The 22,134-nt window shown below is 36.6% G+C and overlaps 1 protein-coding gene across 2 annotated transcripts in view; it reads right to left on the bottom strand.

Annotated features, from left to right (window-relative positions):
• LOC135299148 (uncharacterized) overlaps window positions 1–22,134 on the bottom strand; it is a 475,254-nt gene that overhangs the window by 300,561 nt on the left and 152,559 nt on the right. The window contains exons 3-5 of one of the 2 annotated variants that reach the window (XM_064417695.1): window positions 4,363–4,422; window positions 4,198–4,223; window positions 2,629–2,815 (exon numbers count right to left, since the gene is read on the bottom strand). In XM_064417695.1, coding sequence (XP_064273765.1) covers window positions 2,629–2,815; window positions 4,198–4,223; window positions 4,363–4,422 — 273 coding nt within the window. Of the gene's footprint in view, window positions 1–2,286; window positions 2,816–4,197; window positions 4,423–12,735; window positions 12,929–22,134 lie in introns of those variants that run through there. The other variant, XR_010361198.1, reaches the window with a different exon arrangement.

Genomic DNA, 22,134 nt, shown 5'->3' with positions numbered 1-22,134 from the left:
TGGAAATGTTTAAGTATCCCAGACTACACAGTTTCAAATTCTCTCAAGAGTTAGCTTGATATTTGCTCTTTGAGTGGGACCACTCACAGGCCAAATTTATCTCAGGCAAATTGAATTGCCATTAGAATTAAAAATAATGAAGAGAGGTAAAAAGATTCCACATCTGTCTCTCATTACTCTTTTTTATAGGAGCAGAAGCAGTTAGCCACTTTAGAACTAGCAGCTGAAGCAATATTTATTGGGTTTTTTAATATAAAAACAAAGTATGGAAGAAAAGTTGATGTAATATTTTTTTACCATTGATTAAATTTTCAAAGCACTTCATTGATATTTAAGTGGAAATACAAATGAGGAAAGAACACATCCAATTAGCACTATAATATTAGATACCAGCCTTACAGAATACATCTGCAGTATTTTAGGTGAAAGCAACCAAGAAATAAAAATCATACTTACAAGATTATTCCAAGTTTTTTTTATATTTTTATTGGGCACATAAACCAAGATTACTTTTGAAAAAGGAAACATGAGAAGCAGGGAAGGAACTCCATCTGTCAGGCTCTGATGAGCTCTAATCATTCCCTTCTTTTGGAAGAAAGGAGTCTTGATAAAACAACACACAAATCAAAGCCATCAAGCAGTCAGTGGCAGTTCCATCCATATTAAAAGATGCACCTCTGCAGATTTAACCTCCAATGTTTTGCTCAGCCCTTCACACTCCTGCCATGTGGCTCCCCATGCATAATGCCCTCTTGGGTAGTTGAAGTTCCAGATACTTCTCTAACATCTCCAGTGGTGAAAAGTCACCAGGTCCCTCAAGTTCAGCTAAGTAGGTCACATCAACCCCCACTGTAGCACAGGATCTGGCTGAGGTGTCTTCTGTTGTAACAGGAGTGACCTCACAACCAAGAACCTGATAACATCTTGCATGAAGCAGCTTTTCAGCTGACAGCACCACACACTAGAACAGCCCCTGGATGCCTGTATTTTGATAGAGCAAGTCATCTTGATCAAACACATCTATTATGGGCAGTTAGCACCTTGAGTATTCAGCACACAATCTGGGGCTCAAACATGTTAAGGTGTGGCTCCCTGTCTTGTTATTTCTTGAATGTGGAAATAACCATATGAAAGACCATAGAGTAACCATTGGATGCAAAAATGCTTCCATTTTAGACCAAGCCCTCCACCTTTCTTTAAGCATGGTAACAATTCTTTCTTACACTGATCCAAGCTAAATATTAGTTTTATCCTTGGCTTCATTTATGTCCTTTCTGAAAATCTGACCTGTCCTAAAGTATTTCCCGTATTTTTACTTAGTTTGGCCATTTTCTTCCCTTTATATACAACAGTTAATGTTATTCTATGATAGCATATCTTTCTGAAATAATTTTTGGCTTCTTTTCAGTCCTAGAATACATAGGTTTTTTTCCTGAGGCAAATCCATTTAGCTCACAGACATACTTGATAAGCATGGTCCCCCCACTGCACAACTCAAGACAAACTCCACCCAATCCAGTGTGACGGAGTCACTCATCCTTTATCTTAGCTTCCATTACAGAGTCTTGGTTTCTGCACAACTGGGCTAAGTTAGAAGCATCTAAGTTCCATTTGTGTTCAAGGTGATTGTTTGGTAACTAGATAAAAAGGTCTACAGAAAACTTCTCCCAGTCACTGTTTTTTGCTGCAAAAAATACATTTTGTTCCTCCTCAGGTACCATTCTTACTTCCAGATTTAGCACACCTCTCTCATTTCTCACAGTTATCTTTCCAAAGTCTGGACACAGTTTAAGACAGGTTGTTCTTCATGATTTGTAAAATCTTATGCATTATTTTTACAAGCTTATTTTAATTACAAGGTCCTTCCTAAGTACAAAGACATCATTGTTCTATTTTCCTTCCCAGTTTACAACCTGATTTACTCTGCAGCATGCAAATTCCCACTGTTTTTTCCACATCCTGCGAGGATATTCTGGCAGTCTTTTCTTACTGTGGTGCTCCATTATAACATGGTTTCAAGTAAGAGTTTCACCTACTTTAAAAACTTTGAGCAAGTCTCAAATCTTGCAAAATATCGTCAAAGTTTATCCAACTTATTTCTTTTTTTAATCCTGCTCAGCAAATTATTTTCACAAAGCACAGCATTGTTACCATTTCTTGACCACTGTTTGATAAATGGATTGTGCATCATTGTACTATTAAATCAGTGTCCATAACTTCACTGGCTTGAGACTACTTTTATTCTTGATCCCGCTCCAATTACCTCCAGTGATTCTGCTTGTAAGCTGTGATTAAGATTCTCAAAAGTTTCTTATTCCATTCTCTTTCCCACCTACCACTGTTTCTACTTCCAACTCTTATAATGGCTAAAGAAAACTCAGAATCAGAACTGATACTGAAATAGTATTACTCTACCTACAGAGAAGCTAACAGTCAAAAAAAAAATCAGAGAAGAAATTAATGTCTCTAGCCCCACAGCTGCTAGTGTTTCCATCCAGAATGTTCCTTGCTAGTCAATACATACATAAATGCCACTTTCAAATAAGCTTCCTTCAGAGAAAAATGAGCCAGCCAGGAAAGATAAAAAAATCTGGTACATCTTTCAGGCCCTGTTCCAATCTTACTCACCAGCACTGCTTATGCAGCCTGAAGGATGGAATGTGTCATTTGCCTTGAAACAGATCTTAACTAGCTGAGGAGAGGCTTTCTGCTGGTATAAACCCCACCACCCCACTTTGCTGGGGCCTGTGAAACCACCACCACACCTTCTGCAATTATACCCTTCCGTGATCTTACAGAAGCTCAACAACCAATCCTGAAAAATAAGCAATGCAATTGTCCTGTATTTATTTTTTAAGATTATTACCTGCAAGTTGTGCATAGAAAAAGCAGAAATGTTTGGTTGGGGGGTTTTTTTGCTGACTTTTCACTCTAAGAGGCCCTGCTGAGCAGTAAGTCCATTTTAAATGATGTTTTTCAACAGACAGTGTCAGCTTTTCAGAAGAGAGCTGCACATCAAATGTAGGTCAACAGAAGGTAAGACTGCATAGGAGGATCACCACTAAAGAAATGAAAGCAGACTAGATTTTATTAAATGGGAATTCTAGATAAATGTAAATATGTAAATATGATGTGAAATTTCAGAAAATAATGAAAGGAGCATTAAAAGTTTGTGGACTTCAAGTAATAGAATTGCTTATACAGGAATGTTTTACCAGCAAAATATCTATTGTATTAAAATGTGCAGCCAGCTACTTTTTTTAATCCTTTTTAATAGTCTATGCCCTTCAAACATCTTTTTTGCTGATCTCAGAGAGCTTAGTTCATCTTATTGAACAGCAACATAGAAAAGAGGCTGGCTGCTCCTGGAAATATGAAAAATATTGTTACTTTCCCCAGGAAAAATTGCAAAACAAGAAGGATTTTCATCAGCTTCCACCTACAAACAAGTGATACAAGTTTATCTGCATATTCTACTTCAATTATTTAAGCTAAGGAATCAAGTAACTAAGCACATAATCATTAAAAACTGTGTTAAAAAGTGTACTTAAAGGGAAAGCATGTCCTGTAACACCACAACAGCAGAATGGCTGTGACGTGTTTCTGGACATCCACATATTTTATTGCTGCCCTGGAGACAAGCAGGAAAATAAATCTTCCTTGTGGTCAATGGCTTAATGATCCTGGTTCACATCTCATCTACAGCCTCACTGATTAACTCCACGCATCATTTTGCATCACATTTTTTATGTATTATGAGGAGGTAACTGTACTTTTCCTATTGTTTCCATTTTTCAATTCACTGCTATACCTGAACAAATACAACCTCACAATGTGTATGAACAATAGTAGAAAGTTAAAAACACACAGATGTCCTACCTGCTGAACAACATACAGAAATACATTGTACTGGTTTCAGTACATTCTATTAAGCTCAAGTTCTCTTCTTGTTATATTGCACTGACCCACACTGATGTGCTTACCATAAGGTATAACATGGCTGAGCCAGAAGCATCAGGAAATAGCCTTGGCAGTGCTTTAAGGGGGGCATCTAGTCCATAGCCTTGTGCAAAACCAGAAGCAAAAATACCTGAGCCATTCTGAGCTGCAAGTCTAATCTCTCATATCCCCCTGTGGGTCCAGAGCTTCCTCAGACAGCCCATCCCTCTGATTCACAGCTTACAAGCAACAACTCACCTGCTGATTAACTTGTACTCTCCCCACTGCAAGGTAAGATACAACGAGGAAAAGGAGAGTAGGATGTTGAATGGCAGCCCCATTGGATGAGTTTTAAATGTGAGTGCTTAGCTGAAATATCATTTAGGCAGTCTTAGCTTCACATCCTTCAAGTTATACACTCACCATACATCACTCTTACTATGGATTTGAAGGCTTCTTGTACACTTGTCAGCCTGCACTTGCCTGGAAAATGAAAAATAAAATTAAAAAGATATTAAGATAATTCATTCCTGACAATCTACTAAAGAAATAATTAGAATTGCTCAATAGTAAAACAGTACTGTAAGTTTCTGGTCCAGACAGACCTTCCTCTTAACTCACCATGAACTTCAGTGCAGTGTTTAAACTGAAAATAGGTCACACAAAAAGGTTCTTTACCTAGAAATTTTAACTGCAACAGCTCAGAATCAAACAAATCTGCTTAAATTCCAAATGTTGCTGAACAGATGCTGGGAGAGACATCCTGTACCAATGTTTCTGTAGCCTGTTTACAACTAGCATGTTTTTCCATGTCAGAATAACCAAACAATCAAATTCAGAAGGTGTTTTTTTGCTTTCCTATGCGAAGAACTAATTTAAATCATCATGGACAGTGCAAACTGGCAGCCCAAAAAGAACTTAAGAGTTTTAGCCAAAAAAAGAACAACAAAAGTTGATGTGCAGTCAGAACTTGGATTTTGTCTGGGGTAAAAAATGTAGCTAATGCTGATTCTGAAAGTTTTATACTACATTCAGTGAAATTCTTTCAGGAACAAGAGATTTGTGTACACAGTTGTTGTACAATTGTTGGCAGTATTTTGTTGTTTTTAAAGAAGAATTAGATTTACCACTATTCCCAGCTCAGTTCTTGTACAAGCTGTAAGGCAACTGAGCTTTCAGTGTGGAAACACAAAACCACCTACAACTTTGTATGTAGCAACTTTAATCCACACAAAGCCAAAAATCAATTTTTAATTAGTGAAGAAGTTTGAGAAATCATGTTCTTGTACAATGTTTGTGATCTTGTGGAAGCTAAGAGCAAAAATATCATTGACTTTAAAGTAAGTAAGGTTGAACTTGGCATTCTCAAGCCCTTTCCCAACCAACTTATTTAAAGCTGAGTCTCAATGAGGCAAAAATTCCATTGAGAATTGAGATACTTTCAATTCCATTGAGATACTTTTGTAGCCACGTTCACAGCCGAATGGATGTGGTATGACTGAAAAACACTGTTTAGGAGCAGGCTAGAAAAACTAAAACCACATTAACTGACCAAACTAAAGGGAAGACTACTTAGTCATACTTGGTTCATTCAATTTTGCCCACAAGATTGAAGGACCGGCTCCAATCTGCTTACAAAGACATCCTCCAACTGTTTAACAATGGCATGTCACGTTAATTCATTGGAAAAGAGTGACAAAGGCAGCACAGAAAGCTATGACTTTTATATTGCATCCAGACAGCTATTCTAGCCTGTTATACATCCATAGATTTTTTTCATCAGTATTTGAAAGTGCACAGCAAAAGGCAGGTTGTGATGAATAAAAGAGTCAATGGACTATTTATAATCTTGGTTAAAGACTGAATTTCCTCCATTTCTAAAACTATAAATATTACTTCACTTATGTTACTGGGCTGTCTTTATATATCCATTTCAGATCAGGAATTTAAAGAATAGAAATATGACAAGAAATAATATCTTAAGATACAAATTAGAAGAAAGTCAGTAAAATAACTAGCAGTAATACTCCCCAGCAGGCAACCAAGATTCAAGGTTCTACTATTTATTATTAATCAGTCAGCAATTTCTGCAGGAAAGCTATCTGACTTAGAGGAGAAACCACAATTAAGGAAAAAATAAATCTTCTCTGGAAGATGTATTTTAAGTGAATCAGACCAAATAAAAATAAATAAGCTGTGAAAAAACAAACAAAGCATATACTGGCTCCTACTGTTTGTACGGATGCTGTACAGCTGTACTCACACAGAACACTATTGCAAAAGACAAATCTTTATTTAAAAGACAAATCTTTTGAATTTTCTGTAGCCCACTAAAAAGAGAAAATAGTAAGTAAGAGGTCTGAAAAAAATATGCTTCAGTAACTAAGACATTGTAAGGAAAGGATCAGCACTGGTCCCAGAAGCCTGAAGCAATTAAGACACTTCATTTCTCCATTGATGCAGGCAGGGATCAAAACCGAGCCCATGCTGGAACATATCTTAACTGCAGTAACAGGTCCACATACACATGGATGCTAAATGCAGAGTGTTTGCTGAGAACTTTGCCTCTTTATCCATCCACGTGGATGCCCGGATAGCATGCAAATAAACCATTATGGGGGGTAAAGAGGGTGGAGAGAGGAAAAAAAAGCCTAAACCTCTAACTTTCAAGACTACCAAATACCTTTGGTTTAAAAAAAAAATTACTTTAAGATGCATTGAGATTAAGGTTCAAAGTTAAGGTTCTTTGAAAAAGACAAAGCTCACATAAAACCAGGGAAAACAGTCTCTCTTATTTCTGGAATCTAAGGGCATTCCTTTGGAATGCATGGAGGAGAAAAAGACTGCAGAAAAAAGAAGCCATAATGCTAATGAAAAAAAAATCATCATGGGGGTGTAGTTTTGTTTTTCATAAGGTTTGGGGTTTGTTGGGTTTTGGATGTTTGTTGCTTTGCTAGGTTTTTTACAAAAATCCCCTCTGAAATTCTTAGCATTCATTACCATCAGAGATATATTAAGAACAGTGAAGGACTGTGGATGTAATAATATATCAGAAAATCATGCCCCAATCTTTCCCCTCCTTTTCCAAGATCATGCAGAGAAAAGCGAGAGCAAGTCCTTAAAGGATTCATGCTTGCTTTAGGATTATTTTCTCTACTTATAATCATCAGATCAAAAATAACAATTTTTAAAAGCAGGGGGAGGGGATCAAGAGGAAAAAAAAAATCTCCTTCCCATGTCCCTTTCCAATCTCAAAGAGAAATTGTGATAAATAACTGAAAATCCTTAGAGAAGACAATCTGGCTCTCAAAGTGAAGGGATGCAACCCTTTCCCTTAGAGTCAACAAAGACTGTGGTCAAGGCACACTGAGTTGAGCTGCCTAAGGCTTCATCCCCAGCTTTGCTACAGACATTTGTGGATGAATGCCAAGGCAATTATTTTATCTATCAATTCCTATTTATTATTCAGGCTACTCAATAGAGTCTGCTACAGCAAAGTTTCAAGTCCTATGCTCCAAGAATGAACTTGCAGTAGTTGAAGAGTTGGTGTGAGACAGATAAGGGCTTGAGTTTAGAAGGCTGTTAAAAACCAAAGGAAAATTTAAGGACACAAAAATTCTACTGCAGTCAAAACAGGGAACAGCAGAACTGCTTAAATTACAGCTATATTTAAAACAAACAAACAAAAAAAAAAGGCATTTGCTCACGCTGTCTTGGTTCAAATCAAAACAAATCCAAAAAAATAAATTTTTATATGGGCTTTTGTAAAAGGATACATTTCATTTCTTTTTTTTCAGAGTAAAAAGGGAATGCTGCCTTGTATTCTGGTTACACCAATGTCTAAGAGTCAGTTTATTAAGTATTCTAATTTTGAATCAATGACATACCAAGGGATGACACATCTCAGTTTTTATACATCTAAACAATAAATGTGGCAACTCGTACAACCAGTACAGTGATACCACTGCCATGGTCCGTTACCACCCATGGCAAGGGAACGTCTTCCAGATGTTCATGGTTCCTTATAATCCATTGGTCACAGTTCACGTTACTTCAGAGAAACAGGGAAACTTGACTTCACAAAGCATCATATAGAGATTGCAATTGAATGATTCTGATAAAGATTTAAAAGATGAGAATAAAACACAGACAGTGGGATCAGAGAGAAACTGATTCTTGTGCCAGGAGAGAAGATGGGCAATTTAGAAGAGTGTGTGATACACAGTAGATACTAATTTTCCTCAGAGCCCTCACAAAACAAACAGACCTATAAGTCTAACATTGTTCAGGATGCATTACCACACTACTTGACATTATTTAGCATAACAAATCAGAACAGCAGAGGAGATGCAAAACTATTCAAACATGTACCATCATCAGTGAGAATAATTACATTATTTTAAGCTTTACTGTGACTCCTATAATAGCAGTCTTTAAACAATTGCTAATAAAATTTTTATTTTATTTTCAGTCTATTCTGCATTACATGTTTACTAAAGCATATGGTACTCTTCAGGTAACAGCCCTTAAGCTCTAAGCCGGGGTTTTTAAGTTATGTGCTTACCACTTCCATTCCTCCTTGGGATCTATGTCTCTTCAATAATAATAAAAACATGAAAATAATTCTTTCCTTTATGAACTTTCAAAGTTAAATATATTTTAACTGAATGAATTAAGAGTATGTTACACAGTCTCTGTACACCACACAATTCATCAGCAGAAAAACTCTTTTTTTCCCATAGTTTTAAAGACTTCCAAATCCATAATCTCTTTTTTGGTTGCTAGTTAAACAACTTCCAATACTGCATCTGCAAAAGATACAGTAGTACTGTATTGCATGGGAAAAATTTAAGATGTTCCCTTCAAAATTAGCTGAAGATACATTAAGTAAACAATTTTTTTTTTTAAATCTATCAATAGACATCAGACTAATAGTTATTACATTCAATAATTTAGCATGATGTGCAAGACAGCTTCGACCTCCAAAATAATTTAGCGCCTTGAGCTGAGATTAAATGCAGAACATTAATTTTTCCCTCTGGTTGTCAAGCCAACCAAGAGGCCCGTCAAATCTATTTAAATTAAGCCTGCATCATGTAATGATATTAAAGAGGATAAAATATTAATATAGGTCTGTGATAGAACATTGGACAAAGTAGCTGCAGTAAGGCAGCTTTAATTTACTACACCAACAATCTGTCTTCACGCTGAAAGCAGGATTTAATGGTCCAAAGGAATACATATTTGAGTTTATATCGTATGCAAATTTATAAAATTATATCATTTGAATTGCTGAGAATATTTAAGAGTATTATGTAGAACAAAAAAAGTTATGATTCCCAATTTAATGCTACTGATGTAGAGAAAAAATAATATTGGATCAAAGTCATGATGACTGCATGTGTCCCACAAGCAGATGTTATTTCAGCAATATCAGTATGGCTGCATCTATTTATCACCAGAAATGAATTTTCTTCCTTCAGCTAAAGGATGATAAATGTCATTCAAAACTTCAATATTTCATAATATAAAAGAGGATTGAAAAGGTAGGTAGACTCCCAGACCAAAGACAAACAACTCTGAATATTTAGGCTACAAGTACTTTATGAGAACAGTAAGGTTTCTGCTGTCATGAGAGATCTACTCAAAAGAAAGAATAGTAAAAGGGAATTAAATAAAACAAGTGTGTGTGGCTTCCCATTTAAAAAAGGGAAATCCAAACCCTGTAGATTTAGATATGTCTCATTTCAATCATAAATGGGATTGGTCATGTTTACAAACAATACCACAAACATCCAGAATATATACGATATCACATTCTTCCACTCCATCACAGTTTTATTTCTTAAATTTCCAGATAATTTACTTTTCTAATCTTTGGGATCCCAACAAGAACGCAGACTTGAAAATATATCCTATGTCACCTAAATTCAGAAACAATCCTGCACACTGCTATTTTGCAAAGGCATTGCCGATAAGTGTCAAAAACTGGAACAAGGTCCAAATTCACCTTATTAGGAGTAAACGTTTTTTTTATTACAGTTTGTTCATATGATGGTATGCCTCTTGTGCAAAATCCTAGAAGAACTGAAAACCTAAAAAGTAAAGTCCTGATCATAGTGCACTTTATTGCTAATCAATGGAAAAACTAAAAAAAAAAAAGGCAAATGAAAAAAGAATGTATAGAGTACTTCATATAAAACATGGCAGGTAAGGAATAGGTTGAGATGTAAAAAGGCAGAGTGGGCACAAGAGGATGTTTGACTAGGGTTTGAAAGTATTTGTGGCATGGCTCCAAGTTACCTCGTAAATATGAAGATTTTTTTCACAAAGGCAGTCCATCAAGCCCAGTCAAGGTTGCTAATTGCATTTAACTGAAAGTCAGTAACTCTAACAGACCAAATCATTGGGCTGTATGGTATTCCTTAAACACACATTCGATGCAAGCTTATTCAGCCTTAGCACATTACAGACTCAGAACTGATAGATGAGAATGCTGAGGAAAAGCTGAATATCTAATAAACTGTTTGTGTAAATGGCCACTGTAGAATTACCTCAATGAGTATTTCACTAGATATGCCATGGTCTCTGTCAGTTCTCATACCAGCTTTCTTTTTTTCTTCCTTTTTTAGTGTTTATCTATACTGCACAGAACATGTGGCATTCATATGCCATAGCCATGCCACAAACCCTTCAACAAATCCTTTCCCCCACACAAGAAGGACGTAAGATAAGTGGTTATGAATAAAGAATTTATTTACACCTGAGCTGACAGCTTTGATTCAAACTATAATTTCCACCAAAAGAGGTCTGGACTGTACTAACCTTCACCCCACGAGACCAAAGCAGCTACAGCTTTGACTCCCATGTTCCTCCAATGAAGGAAAGGTTTGACACTATTATATTTTGGAAAGTATTGGTTTGCTAGAAAATTGGGCACTTCCCACTATTTGATGGGCCATAGAAGGCATATTTACTAAGGATCATCCTTGAAGTTACAAAATAGCATTTTAGCAGAAGACACGTTGCTAATTAGAGAGTAAAAATAAATCTGAAACCATTTTTCAAAGCAATTGTTCCCATTTAAAGGCTGGTGAAACTGATAAATATTCAGCAGCATGTAAAATATACAGAAATGCTATAAAAGTAAGATGTGTTGGGACGTATTTATTTGCTGACAACATTTGTTGTGGAATTTTTTGTAAACTGACTGCCCTGTCTTGTTGCCCATACAATCCACCTATATTTTGATCCTTTTGTGGACTTAGCATCTCACAAATTAAAATGAAGTCAGCTGTGGAACATAAAAGGTGCTATGAGCATATAATATCAGATATGCATAAATAAATAAAAAGAAAAGAAAACAAGTAAAAGAGAAGGAATGCAATTGATACCTAGGAAAAATTATCCACACAGAACTAACACACCAAAAAGGAGAAAACACAACAAAAAAAATAAAATAAACACCACAACCTCATACACAACTATAAAAGAAAAGGACCAAGGGAAAGAAGATTTCTAAGCTTTCAGATAATAAGGTTAGAGCAGAGGAAAAACACAAGAAAAACACATATCACAGAATTATATCAACTTTCTCCAAATATTTACTTCAGCCTCATGCTCTGAGGCACAATTTTTTCCATAGATAATTTTAACACTGTATGACCCTACACGTCATTTTAACTCCTGTGTAAAGACCACAACACCTAAATAGAAACTAAACAAACAAAAGAATAGAGAACCATTTGCTTGTCAATTTGACTTCATTGCTAACCAGTAGATCAGAAGGATACTTTCCATTTTCTTGGCAAGTTCTGTTTAGCAATTTTTATACTGTGAGAATGTTTAAGAGTTCTGCTTTCACTGAGCTTACATTTGAACATCAGCACTTGACCTCTGGGGGGGGTTATCCCTCCCCAGTGCCATGCAAGAGGCACACAAGGCTGCACAGTGTTTTACAGCCCATCTCAGTCTGCATCCAGAGGCAGTGCCAAGTTATGTGCCCAAAAGCCACCAAAACAGAGCTAGAAGAACTGAACCAAAAGTTGCAACACACAACACTTTGACTGTAGAGAGCAGGGAATCAGCAAATTGCAGTAAATTATATGGCAAAAGATTATTGGTTTAGTCTGAAAGCTAAGCAAATTAACATTTGCTAAATGTTACCTTTTTACATTTTTATAACAAACTACTGTAGTGCTCAGTCTTGTAACATTTACAGAAGACAGACTTTTTATCTACACCTTCTTTTGGAAGGTGTGAAGTAGGTCTTGACCTGCTTTATATCCTGGATGATTTCTGGGCATTTTGGTTTGTCTGTTCAGGTAGGATACCAAGTTTATCGTTAGGGCACCTCCACACATTAAGAGCATTGCTGACATCTGGCTATTGCTTTTCTTAAAAGAGCACACACTTAAAATTTTTTTATGACACATTGACACCAGAAAAATTATTTTAAAGAGAAGTGAGTTTTACACTAGGATCTTAGAGGCAGTAGATCTGCAGCTGACCACAATCCTATCAGCAATAAAGCCCACGAACTGGCCTCTTAAGAGATTTGATGTTTTTGTCACAATCTATTGCAGAATTTTGTCAGTTGGATACCATATCAAAGCAGTGCCTCCTTGAACACATTGCTCCTAGATGCTTTGAAGAGAAGAATCAGAACACTGAATATGACCCCATGTCAGAGGGGTACCTAGGACAATATCTTCAGGCAAAGAGCTCAAATCATTATAAGGCACCAAAGGAAATAACTGCTGCAATTCAAACAGCTGAATTTTTTTCGGAGCATACCTGAAAGCAACAGCCATCCTGAAGCATGTCAGATTATCATTACTCTTTGTTCTATTCTTCCTTTCAGTATGAAATTAAATATCAAGAGACCTGGAGCTGGTAGAAAGCCAAGAGCAACTTCAATGGTGGTAGCTAAGAGCCACATCACTTGGATTCATACAAGGCCAGCATGAATAATCTGTCTTGCACATCCCTGGGGAGGAGATGAACAGAAAATCAGAATATTTCCATATTCTGAAGGGAAAATGAAAGGTAGAAAGTAATATCTTTGTCTGTAACTTCAATCAGCATCAACAAATGTAAATAGCTTTTATCCTTTCATTTACTCCATACACACAATTCCAAGGTAAGGAAATAACAAAACACAAGTAACCATGGTATAGCACCTTGGTGTCTAGCAGTGCAAATGAAACATCCACTGCCATTTTTACAAATTTTTACAATTTAATTGTCCTAGAATATCAAGCTTTATTAAATACTGTTCAGGTTACTAGAACAAAGTCTCTGCACTGGAGAAACATAAGGATCTAAAACAGAGGCACAGAAGAACACAACAGCAATAACAGAGGGCAGTAGACATGAGCAACCTAAACAAATTAGAATAGCAGTCCACACATGGAGATGTGTCTTGCCTCTAGCTAATCCTGTTTTTCTGACAAAAAATAATGATCTAAACCAATTTCCAAACTGTATTTCTTGAGGCTGATGCACACTTGCATCAGTTTCTAATTTTTTTTGCCTTAGGCCCTGATACATCAAGCAATTTCAAATTCCACATGGTATTAATCAAGGAATTATCCCAATAGCATTCTAACACTAAATATCTTTGGAAAAGGTCAGCAACAGATATCAAGTTATGCTAGCTGTCACAATTTCATAATGTCACCACTATAGAACTGGAGTCAGCTGTTCATGACTCTCAAATGTGTGCTTTCCCCAGATGTACTATCAAAAGAATTACAGCATATATGACAGCAATACTTAAGAAAGGATAGCTAACCACCCCTTGTCCCTAAAACAGGGAAGAACATTTATTTATTTAGTACAGGGACTTTAAACCACCTTTTAATGTTTCTTTTAGCACAGCAGAAAAGTTCTTCCTATGTCCTGCTTTAGAAAAACCCAAAATCTACTGTTGCCCACACCAGTTTTCACATACTTAGATAGCATCTACACTATTTCCACAGTATAATTAATTTACATTCTCATAAGCTCTGAGAACACACACTCACTTGGAGGAGCACAAATTCACATATTTTGAGTCAGTTCTGCTTCTGAGGTTTTCCATAAGACACCTGTTGGACCATAGACGCTTCCCTAGAATACTCTGATGTTACACATTCTTACAGTACAAGCAACTATGCTGTTATCAGTCAAGGAGTCTTGGGTAGGACAGAGATGATGTTTCATGTTAATTTACTAATTGATTAGCATACTCTGAAGCATCAGGATTTCTGGATCTCATTCCCAAATGGGAAAAACTGCTCTATTTCCATTTCTGTCCAGGCTGTAGTAGAAAATAGAAACGGTACATTTTGAAACCTCTCCTACATATAGCACTTCACTCAGAGATACATCACAAATGTTTTGTACAAAACACTCCTTTTTTCCCACCTTAGCAGAAATTTCCTAATTTCACTATACTGAGCCGAGCAATTTTGTCCTCAAAATTACCTTAAATACAACAGACGGGGTGTCACATATAGGGATAATTTCATTCATAAGATATTTTCCCATGGCTCACTACTTGCATCTGAGTGGGATCATCTACTAAGAGATTCCCCTCTGTAGACTCCATACATTATAATTTCAGTTCACACATTTAATTAGACATTAATATGCTTTGGCTAAAGCATGCAGTAAATGAAACCTAGATTTTTAAGTATTTTATACACACCTTCAGAATACTGCATACTCATTTAATATCTGTGGAAAAGCAGTGCTCCTTTTGTTTGATGTCCTTAAAATAGCAGACCCATCAAAGTAAAGAATTAAACCCTCCAAATTGCTTTCCTGACAAAAACCTTGACTTCATCTAACATTCTCCTTTCAATGCAAAGGCAGATCCTCTCTTTCATTTTGCACTTTTTTAAAGTTAGTCTGTTCAGCTTTGCTTGGAGAAAAAACAAAATCAGGAAAGGTTTTTCATTTTTGGAACTGATGAGTTAATGGGCTCAATTATAGCACCTTATGAATATTAAAAGTAATCAACTTGAGCAAGGACTAAAGCAAAAAACACATATTTCGAAATTGGACACAGTAAAGTATGGCCTTTGATCTATTTACAGTGGCCAAGGGGACTCCCTCACCCTATTTCATAGCCAGCAACTCCCTGAGGCGCAAACACAGGCTCAAGAACGTGCCCTAAATCTGTTTTTAAAACAAAGAAAATATGATAGAAAGATAATGAGAAAACAGGTCTCAGAATTTGTCTTGCACTCGCTTTAACTCTTGGAACACTGAAAATCTAGAGCAAGTTTCTGCTTCCCATATTACATAGGTGGTTTTGATCCTCCATAAAACCACAAGGTCACAAATCCAATGCAAATGTTACTTTTGAAACTACCTTAGGGTAGATGACAGCCAAATAACTAAGAGTTCAAGAATCATATTTTAAGAAACCTCAGCCTTCAGGATGAGCTACAGTGGTGCAAGACCTGGGGAGTTAAATTTGCCCTGTGAACATGACTGACAGCAGAAACACAAGAATCTACAGGATAAGAGGGCAGCTGAGAAAATACTCTGACCAAATACATCTAAGTATCTGGCTGTTTCTATTACTCAGTTCAAGGAGTTGTTTAATTACACAGGAACCTATGATCTTGCCAAGATAGTCCAACAACTCCTTTCAGAGCAGGTTATACTGGAGAGTATCATTATGTACCCCAAAACTGTCTTTCAAACTAAATCCACAAGTCTAAGTGAGAAATAGTCTGTGGAATCACTCAAAACCACTCTCTCCAAACAAAAATGGTATTGTAGTGCAGCCTGCCAGAATTAGCTCCTAAGTTTTCTGACCTTTCCATTTTTACCTATCTATAAAATACAGGTTATCATTCTGCCAATTGAGTGAGAAAAGATTAATTAATGCCTGTGACACTATGAAAATGGAAGACAACTCTTGGAAGACATTTCTTTTTCCCAAAGATATGGGATCATTTCCTGCATTTTCAAAATCTTTCCATTAAATTAAAAAGTTGCTATGTTTTTCAGTATGATGGTTTCAGTTGCATCAATTACACTTTTAACAGCAACTCTGTCATAATCCCTTTTAAAAACAACTCAGGGGGTTTTTCTCCCTAGAAAAAGAAGCTTATGATTTTCTACAGATTTGTGTTTCATGACTGACTAATATTTTTAACTGTAGTCTAACAAAGCCAGGCAAGGTTTATACAGAACAGCAATACCTTGTTACATCAACAGACACCACTAAAAGAGAAACAGTTGTGAGAAAACAAACCTTTTTCAACAGTAAAGGATCCAAAGAGAAAGGCATGCTTTACTGGACATTATATCCTCTAACTTTTAAAATAGCATGATCTAAAAATTGTAGGTAATTATTAACAATTTGTATTTATTAATTCTAGAGTAAACAATAGGGTTGAGTTGACTGTGAACTTTCAGGTGTCTGCAAGTTAAAAGGATATTTTCATTGCTGAGCTACTTTATTTAATGAAATTTGAATGCTATCATTACCTTCTAGCTCCTCACCCTGCTAAAGAAATCAGTCTAAATTCTGGCTATTTAAGGCTACAGGTCAAATAAAATGTCATGCAAACCCCAGACAGGGAAAAGTATTAAAAATTGGATCTACTACCACAAACAAGTCAAAAGTGGTAATGTTTGAAACATTTCCAAATCAATTATATAATGAGAATCTGTACCTAAGCAAATAAAATTTCACATCTCAAATTTCTATTCAGATATCACAAGCATGTAAAAAACAATCTAACAATCTACAGTGTAGTGCAGTTCATTCTTAACATCGGCAGAAAATAACTACAGTAACTGAAATCAGTGGTAAACTTCAGAACACTAATTCTATAGACAGTTGAGTCTGATTCAATACTGTTATATCAGCAAACATGATTTTTTTTTTTTTTTGGCTGAGTAAGGACTACAAGATCCAGTTCTTTGCCACCTAAAGTGGCATTTTGAAAAACGATGTTAGTTTGGTTTGCAACCTCAACTGACACAGGAAAACACTAAGATGAATTACTAACATTTCTGCATGAGTTCTGGACAGGATGATGCAATATCCTGAAACAACTCAAGCAACAAGAAGCAACCCAGGAGCAAACAAACAGCAAAAGCAGCCCTTGTAGTCCATGAGTGATTAACAGCCTGCACTGATAAAATGAGGAAACCCTTTCAGTGCCAGGTAGTTGTTTACTTTGGAAAAAAATCTAAAACCTGACAGTCTCCAGTACTGTCTGCCTAGTCTTCATTACTGTAGTCCACGAGAATAGATTTGACTGTAAGGCACAAGGACAGATAAATGGGGACACTGCAGCATGTCATTCAAAGAAAAAATATATGTGAATTATTTTAACATGATTTTCAGTACAACCAAGCAATCAATTCATAGCAACAAATAGATAGGCTTCTCTTTAGAATATCTTGTGTAGAAAAGTGAGATGAAAAAGAAGTTTCCTTTTATCTTTTCATGTTGTAGATTTAGTTATCAACCGTAGAATTTGGAATAAATGTAAAGACCCTCCTGCCAGATCACACAAATAAGGAAAATGGCCTTGAAAGAACCAAAAGGTATCAATCGAGGATGAAAAAATGAATCAAGGCAAAAAATAGCCACGAACCTGAATTGATACTTAGGGCTGAAAGAAAAACAGCAGCTGTGTATATCCAGAAAAGACACAGCAATATAGAGAGAATTTTGGCAGGAAGTTAAAAAGCAATGTCATTGTTTGTTCAGTATCAGCTCCCTAATAATGGTAAGTGAAATTTTTTTTCCTCTAAGTTTTTCAAACAGGACAGCAAATCTTAGACCTAAGCCACAGTACTAAAAATGTTCCAAAGATTGTGTTTTGGTTTAGGTGTGGTGGAACATGTATAGTCTATTTACAAGCACTTTAACTAACCTTCAGTGAACACAGGACTTCTTTGCCTCACTTGTTTCACACAAATTACACAATTTGGAGTTCGATTTCCTGTTGTTTTAAAACAATTGCAACAAACAAAGAAAAACAAAGTGAGGCATTATTAATTATGTAAAATATGAGCACAGCTTTCTACTTCAACTATAAAAAAAAACCTGCTGTATTTTTTAGCAAGTACTCTTCTTTTGCCAAATAAGAACTTATGTATCTCCTCACGTGTCAAAACAGAACTGCATTGGTCTTCCAGAGGTCTCAACAAATGGTGTGCAAATTCCAAATCATGGACAAGAATTCAGTTAGGCAAAGAGATCTTAATTTTTCAGTCTGTCAATCCTGGGTCTCACTTAACCTTCTATAATACATATTACACAAAACCAAAGGAAGACAGTGAGAAAATAAATAGGGGCTTTTTCCTGTCATCACAGAAAAGATGATAATCAAGAAAGCAAGCAAGCAGACTAAAAAGAAGGTCTTCACATGTGTTTCAGGTCTACAGACATTACATGCAATTTTTAATTGACACATTAAGAGCTGTCAGTAGCAGGTAAAATTAGGTTTCCTCTCTGCATCAGACATCAGCTGGATTCAAGCAGATCAGTAGCCAGGTACCTCATGTCAGGATAAGTTTCAATTGAATGAACTGGTAAATGAGTGCAGACTGAAGCAGTTCCACTAATTGGCAAACTAAAAGCTCAGACTGGAACCCAGTAGGTTTTACACCAGTACGAGTACCACACATCATAATTGCTACCCCTAACTCCAAATCAATATGAATAGGAAGCTGTGCTCCAGAGCACACCAAAGATCCTGCTTCTTTCATCATTCAGACAATAGCTCTTGCCAGAAAATCTCTGCAGTTTCCTTGCTCAGAAAGTATTCCCATATCCACATAGTTCAGACACATTCTCTAATAAGGTATTGATCCCTAAGCAGCAAGCTAAAAAACTCCAACAGACCCGAGTTTGCGTCCCTGCCATATTCCCTTCTATTTTCCTTTATTGCTAAGCCACCATACACAATTGCCACATCAATACTACTCTCCCTTATGAGATCCTTGTTTTCATTGCCTTCATACATCTGTATTAGTTGTTAATCATTAGAGATGATTCCTCCCCCACCTCTTACTACCACACTATCACAGAAAGGGTCTCCTAGATCTAGTAGTGCTGCTTCTTTCCTGCCCCTTTCACTTTCCTAAAAGTGAACAAAAGCACTGTAAAACCACTTCATTAACTGAAAACACAATCCTTTCACAATTACTTATGAAGCTGCCTTGCCCTGTTGTCTCTGAGGTATTTTCAGGATACAGCTTTACAAGGCAAGCATGACTTGAGTATTGTGTGCACCTTAGTACTCATTGCACCCATGTCTAGAAAAGGGTTGAGTCCTGGACAGCTCACTAAGGAGCTCTATAACCACCACAGATCCCCAAGTCCTGTCCCCATCACTTCCTGCAGGGCACCAATGGGCTGAACACACATGCATGAATTACATGGCACATCTGGTGTGAAAAAGCTATTTTATACATGAGGTGTGCACCAGGTAAACTATAAAAGCAAGTGGATAGGTCCCATACTCATTCCCTCTTTTGGGGACCTCAGATCTGGACCATCCATGGGAGCAGGAAGGATATGCGATCTAAGGACCTTTTTATTCCTCTCTTTTCCATCTTGATTTCTCTCCTCTCATTTTATCCTGGCAAATACAGTGATTGTATTCTATCCCTCCCTCTGTACCTGAAGTTTGTTGCAGAAGTTAGGAGATTGTTAAAGATAGTTATAAAAGTTGGGAGCTTGTTAGCCAAAGCTTCTATGATTAAGAAGCTGCTGTAATAAAGGCAACTACACAATAAAACATAAGACTTCCCTGACACATGGAGTAGTGTCTTTATTCAGCTGAACACGAATTTACAACAAACATCACCACTTCCAGGCTGTGACAGCTGGTCAAGCTGTTTCAGATTTTGCTCATTCAGGATTGTATCAGGAAACTTGGCAGCCTAGGGTTTTTTCCTCCATTACTCAACCTACCTTGTCCTTGATTAACAACTTAGACCTTGATTAACAACTTAGATGTATCTGGCTAATGGTTTGCACTGTTTCAGTCCTCCTGAAAGCTCAAGGCAGAAGAAGGGAACTGCAGTGTTAAATGGAGGGAACTGAGGCTTAAAAACAGAAAAGGATCAGTTGTCAGTGACACAGTACATGCACATAACTTATCTTCATCCTCTATAAACTCTCTCAGCCCATCTGCTGGAAACACAGCATGGGTCCAAGGCAGCAAACCGGATTCAGATCCAAGTTTCTCAGTACTATTTGTCTACCCAGAAAACTTTAGTCTTAAGATAGTGCTTAAAGAAAGGAGCATTTCTGAAGTCCTTTCCTTCTACAAAGTACACTCACATTGATCAAAATAAAGCAATGTCTCATCATCTGAATGCAACTGGAACATACAGCTCAAAACATCCCTCATCAATATAGCTCCACAGCTCCAATTCTAAGAGTATCATCAAAAATGGTCTGTTTTTTTCATTTGGTGTAGTTTTAAAAATCTAAAACAAGTTTTAAAAAACATGACTGGATTGCCTGCTTTCATTAACAAGTTTGTCCAGTGCATGATCTGGAAATATACAAGCCATCCAAAAAAGGAGGATCCAGCACAGAATGAGTCCACTGTGGTCTCATACTCCAGAGGTACAGGGCTAGCTGAGGTCTGGCTGCTGGGGAGCACATTTCCAAAGCATCACTTTCATAATTTATTACAATGCAACTTCGCCTCCAGAAGAGAAATATTCAGAACAAGGTCAATGACCAGAACTGAACTATGTCAGAAGCACAAAGGTGAAATTCTCCCTGGTAAAGGAGAGAAGGCAAATATCTACATAAAGAACCTTCAGTATAAATTTTAGGAAAACACACATAAGGTTCAAGACTGTCCAGAAGATGTTTATTGCTGAAGAACCATAGGAGACAACCAGCAGCTTCATTTAGCAGCCTGCTAGAAGAAACAAATGAAAAGAACACTTCAAGGTTAATCCTGACTCACAAATAGCTTCTACACATAATATTTTTAGTGCTCTAAATCTATCCAATATATAGCTAATGAGAAGAGTTTTGCAAAGCACTACAGAGTAGCATGCATGCCTCCAATACTCCAGTCCTGAGGAAAGACTGATTCTGAACAGGTCCTCATTTACAGGATCTGGCACCCCAGGGAAGATCATCACCATTCCGTGGTAACCCTGCACTAAGATGCAGAGTGGGGAAAGGTTTTAAAGAAGACGATTAAATTACAACATCAATGTTTAAAACAAAGACCACCTTTTCTTCCACTGGACATTGTATCTCTTAATTAGTAAGATATGTCCAGCTGAAAGTGAAATATTCTATTGCAGCAAAGATATTACAAATGCAGATTCACAAAAGTCATTAAAATTAGGATAAATAATTTAAGAAGTCTCTGCTAGAGCTTCATATCTTGAAGGGACTGATGAGGTAAAAAACCATTCCTCAGAGGTATTAAGTACCCATGGTACCAAAAAGGGCAGGGGAAAACATAGATTGTAATTAATTTCAGATATTACTGTCCATAGAAGAGGCAGCTTCAATTTCTGCCAGTATTGAAAACAGTTCCTTTTCTGGTAAAGGATTACAATTCTAAATTTTTTCAAGGTTGGTTGGTGGGGTTTTTTTTTTTCCTCCCCATTAAAAAGAAGAAAAAAATTTAAAAAAAAATACTATCTCTGTAATGGAACTTTTGAGCTCCAGAATGACTTTTGCCATTTCTCAAAGCTGCATGGTAAAAAAAGGTCACAGGCTGGCTCCACTTCCCTTGTATTAAACAAAATAATGTGGTTCAGAACAGAAATGCTCAGCTTAAAGGTCACAACAAAATCTATTTTTCTTCACTGTATTATTCTACAGAATATTTCCTCAGAGTCATATTCCATGCTAAAGCAGAGTGAACAGGTTACAAAATGAATGTAGGTAACACACTGTACATGTTGGTTTCTAGACACTATGGCACTATCACCTTTGTCTTTTTTCAAATGGGGGTAGGAAAGGACACTAAACTTCACTAGTCAAAAAAAAAAAAAGTGATGGAAAAGTGCCAGAACACTTAAGGAAGCTAAATATCATAGTGTACCAAATCAACACCTGTCGAAATCATATACCATGACTTTAAAAGCTTTAGGGCAGCAACTTACATATTCCTGGTTGGACTATTTCTTATAAAAAGCAATCAATAGTTTTAAAAGTAGTTATAACTAAAGCATAATCTG

The sequence above is a fragment of the Passer domesticus genome, chromosome 4 (assembly GCF_036417665.1).
Source record: "Passer domesticus isolate bPasDom1 chromosome 4, bPasDom1.hap1, whole genome shotgun sequence".
NCBI classification, from domain to species: domain Eukaryota; kingdom Metazoa; phylum Chordata; class Aves; order Passeriformes; family Passeridae; genus Passer; species Passer domesticus.
Note: the sequence above shows the minus strand (reverse complement) of the source record. Positions and strands in the feature narration are given on the sequence as shown.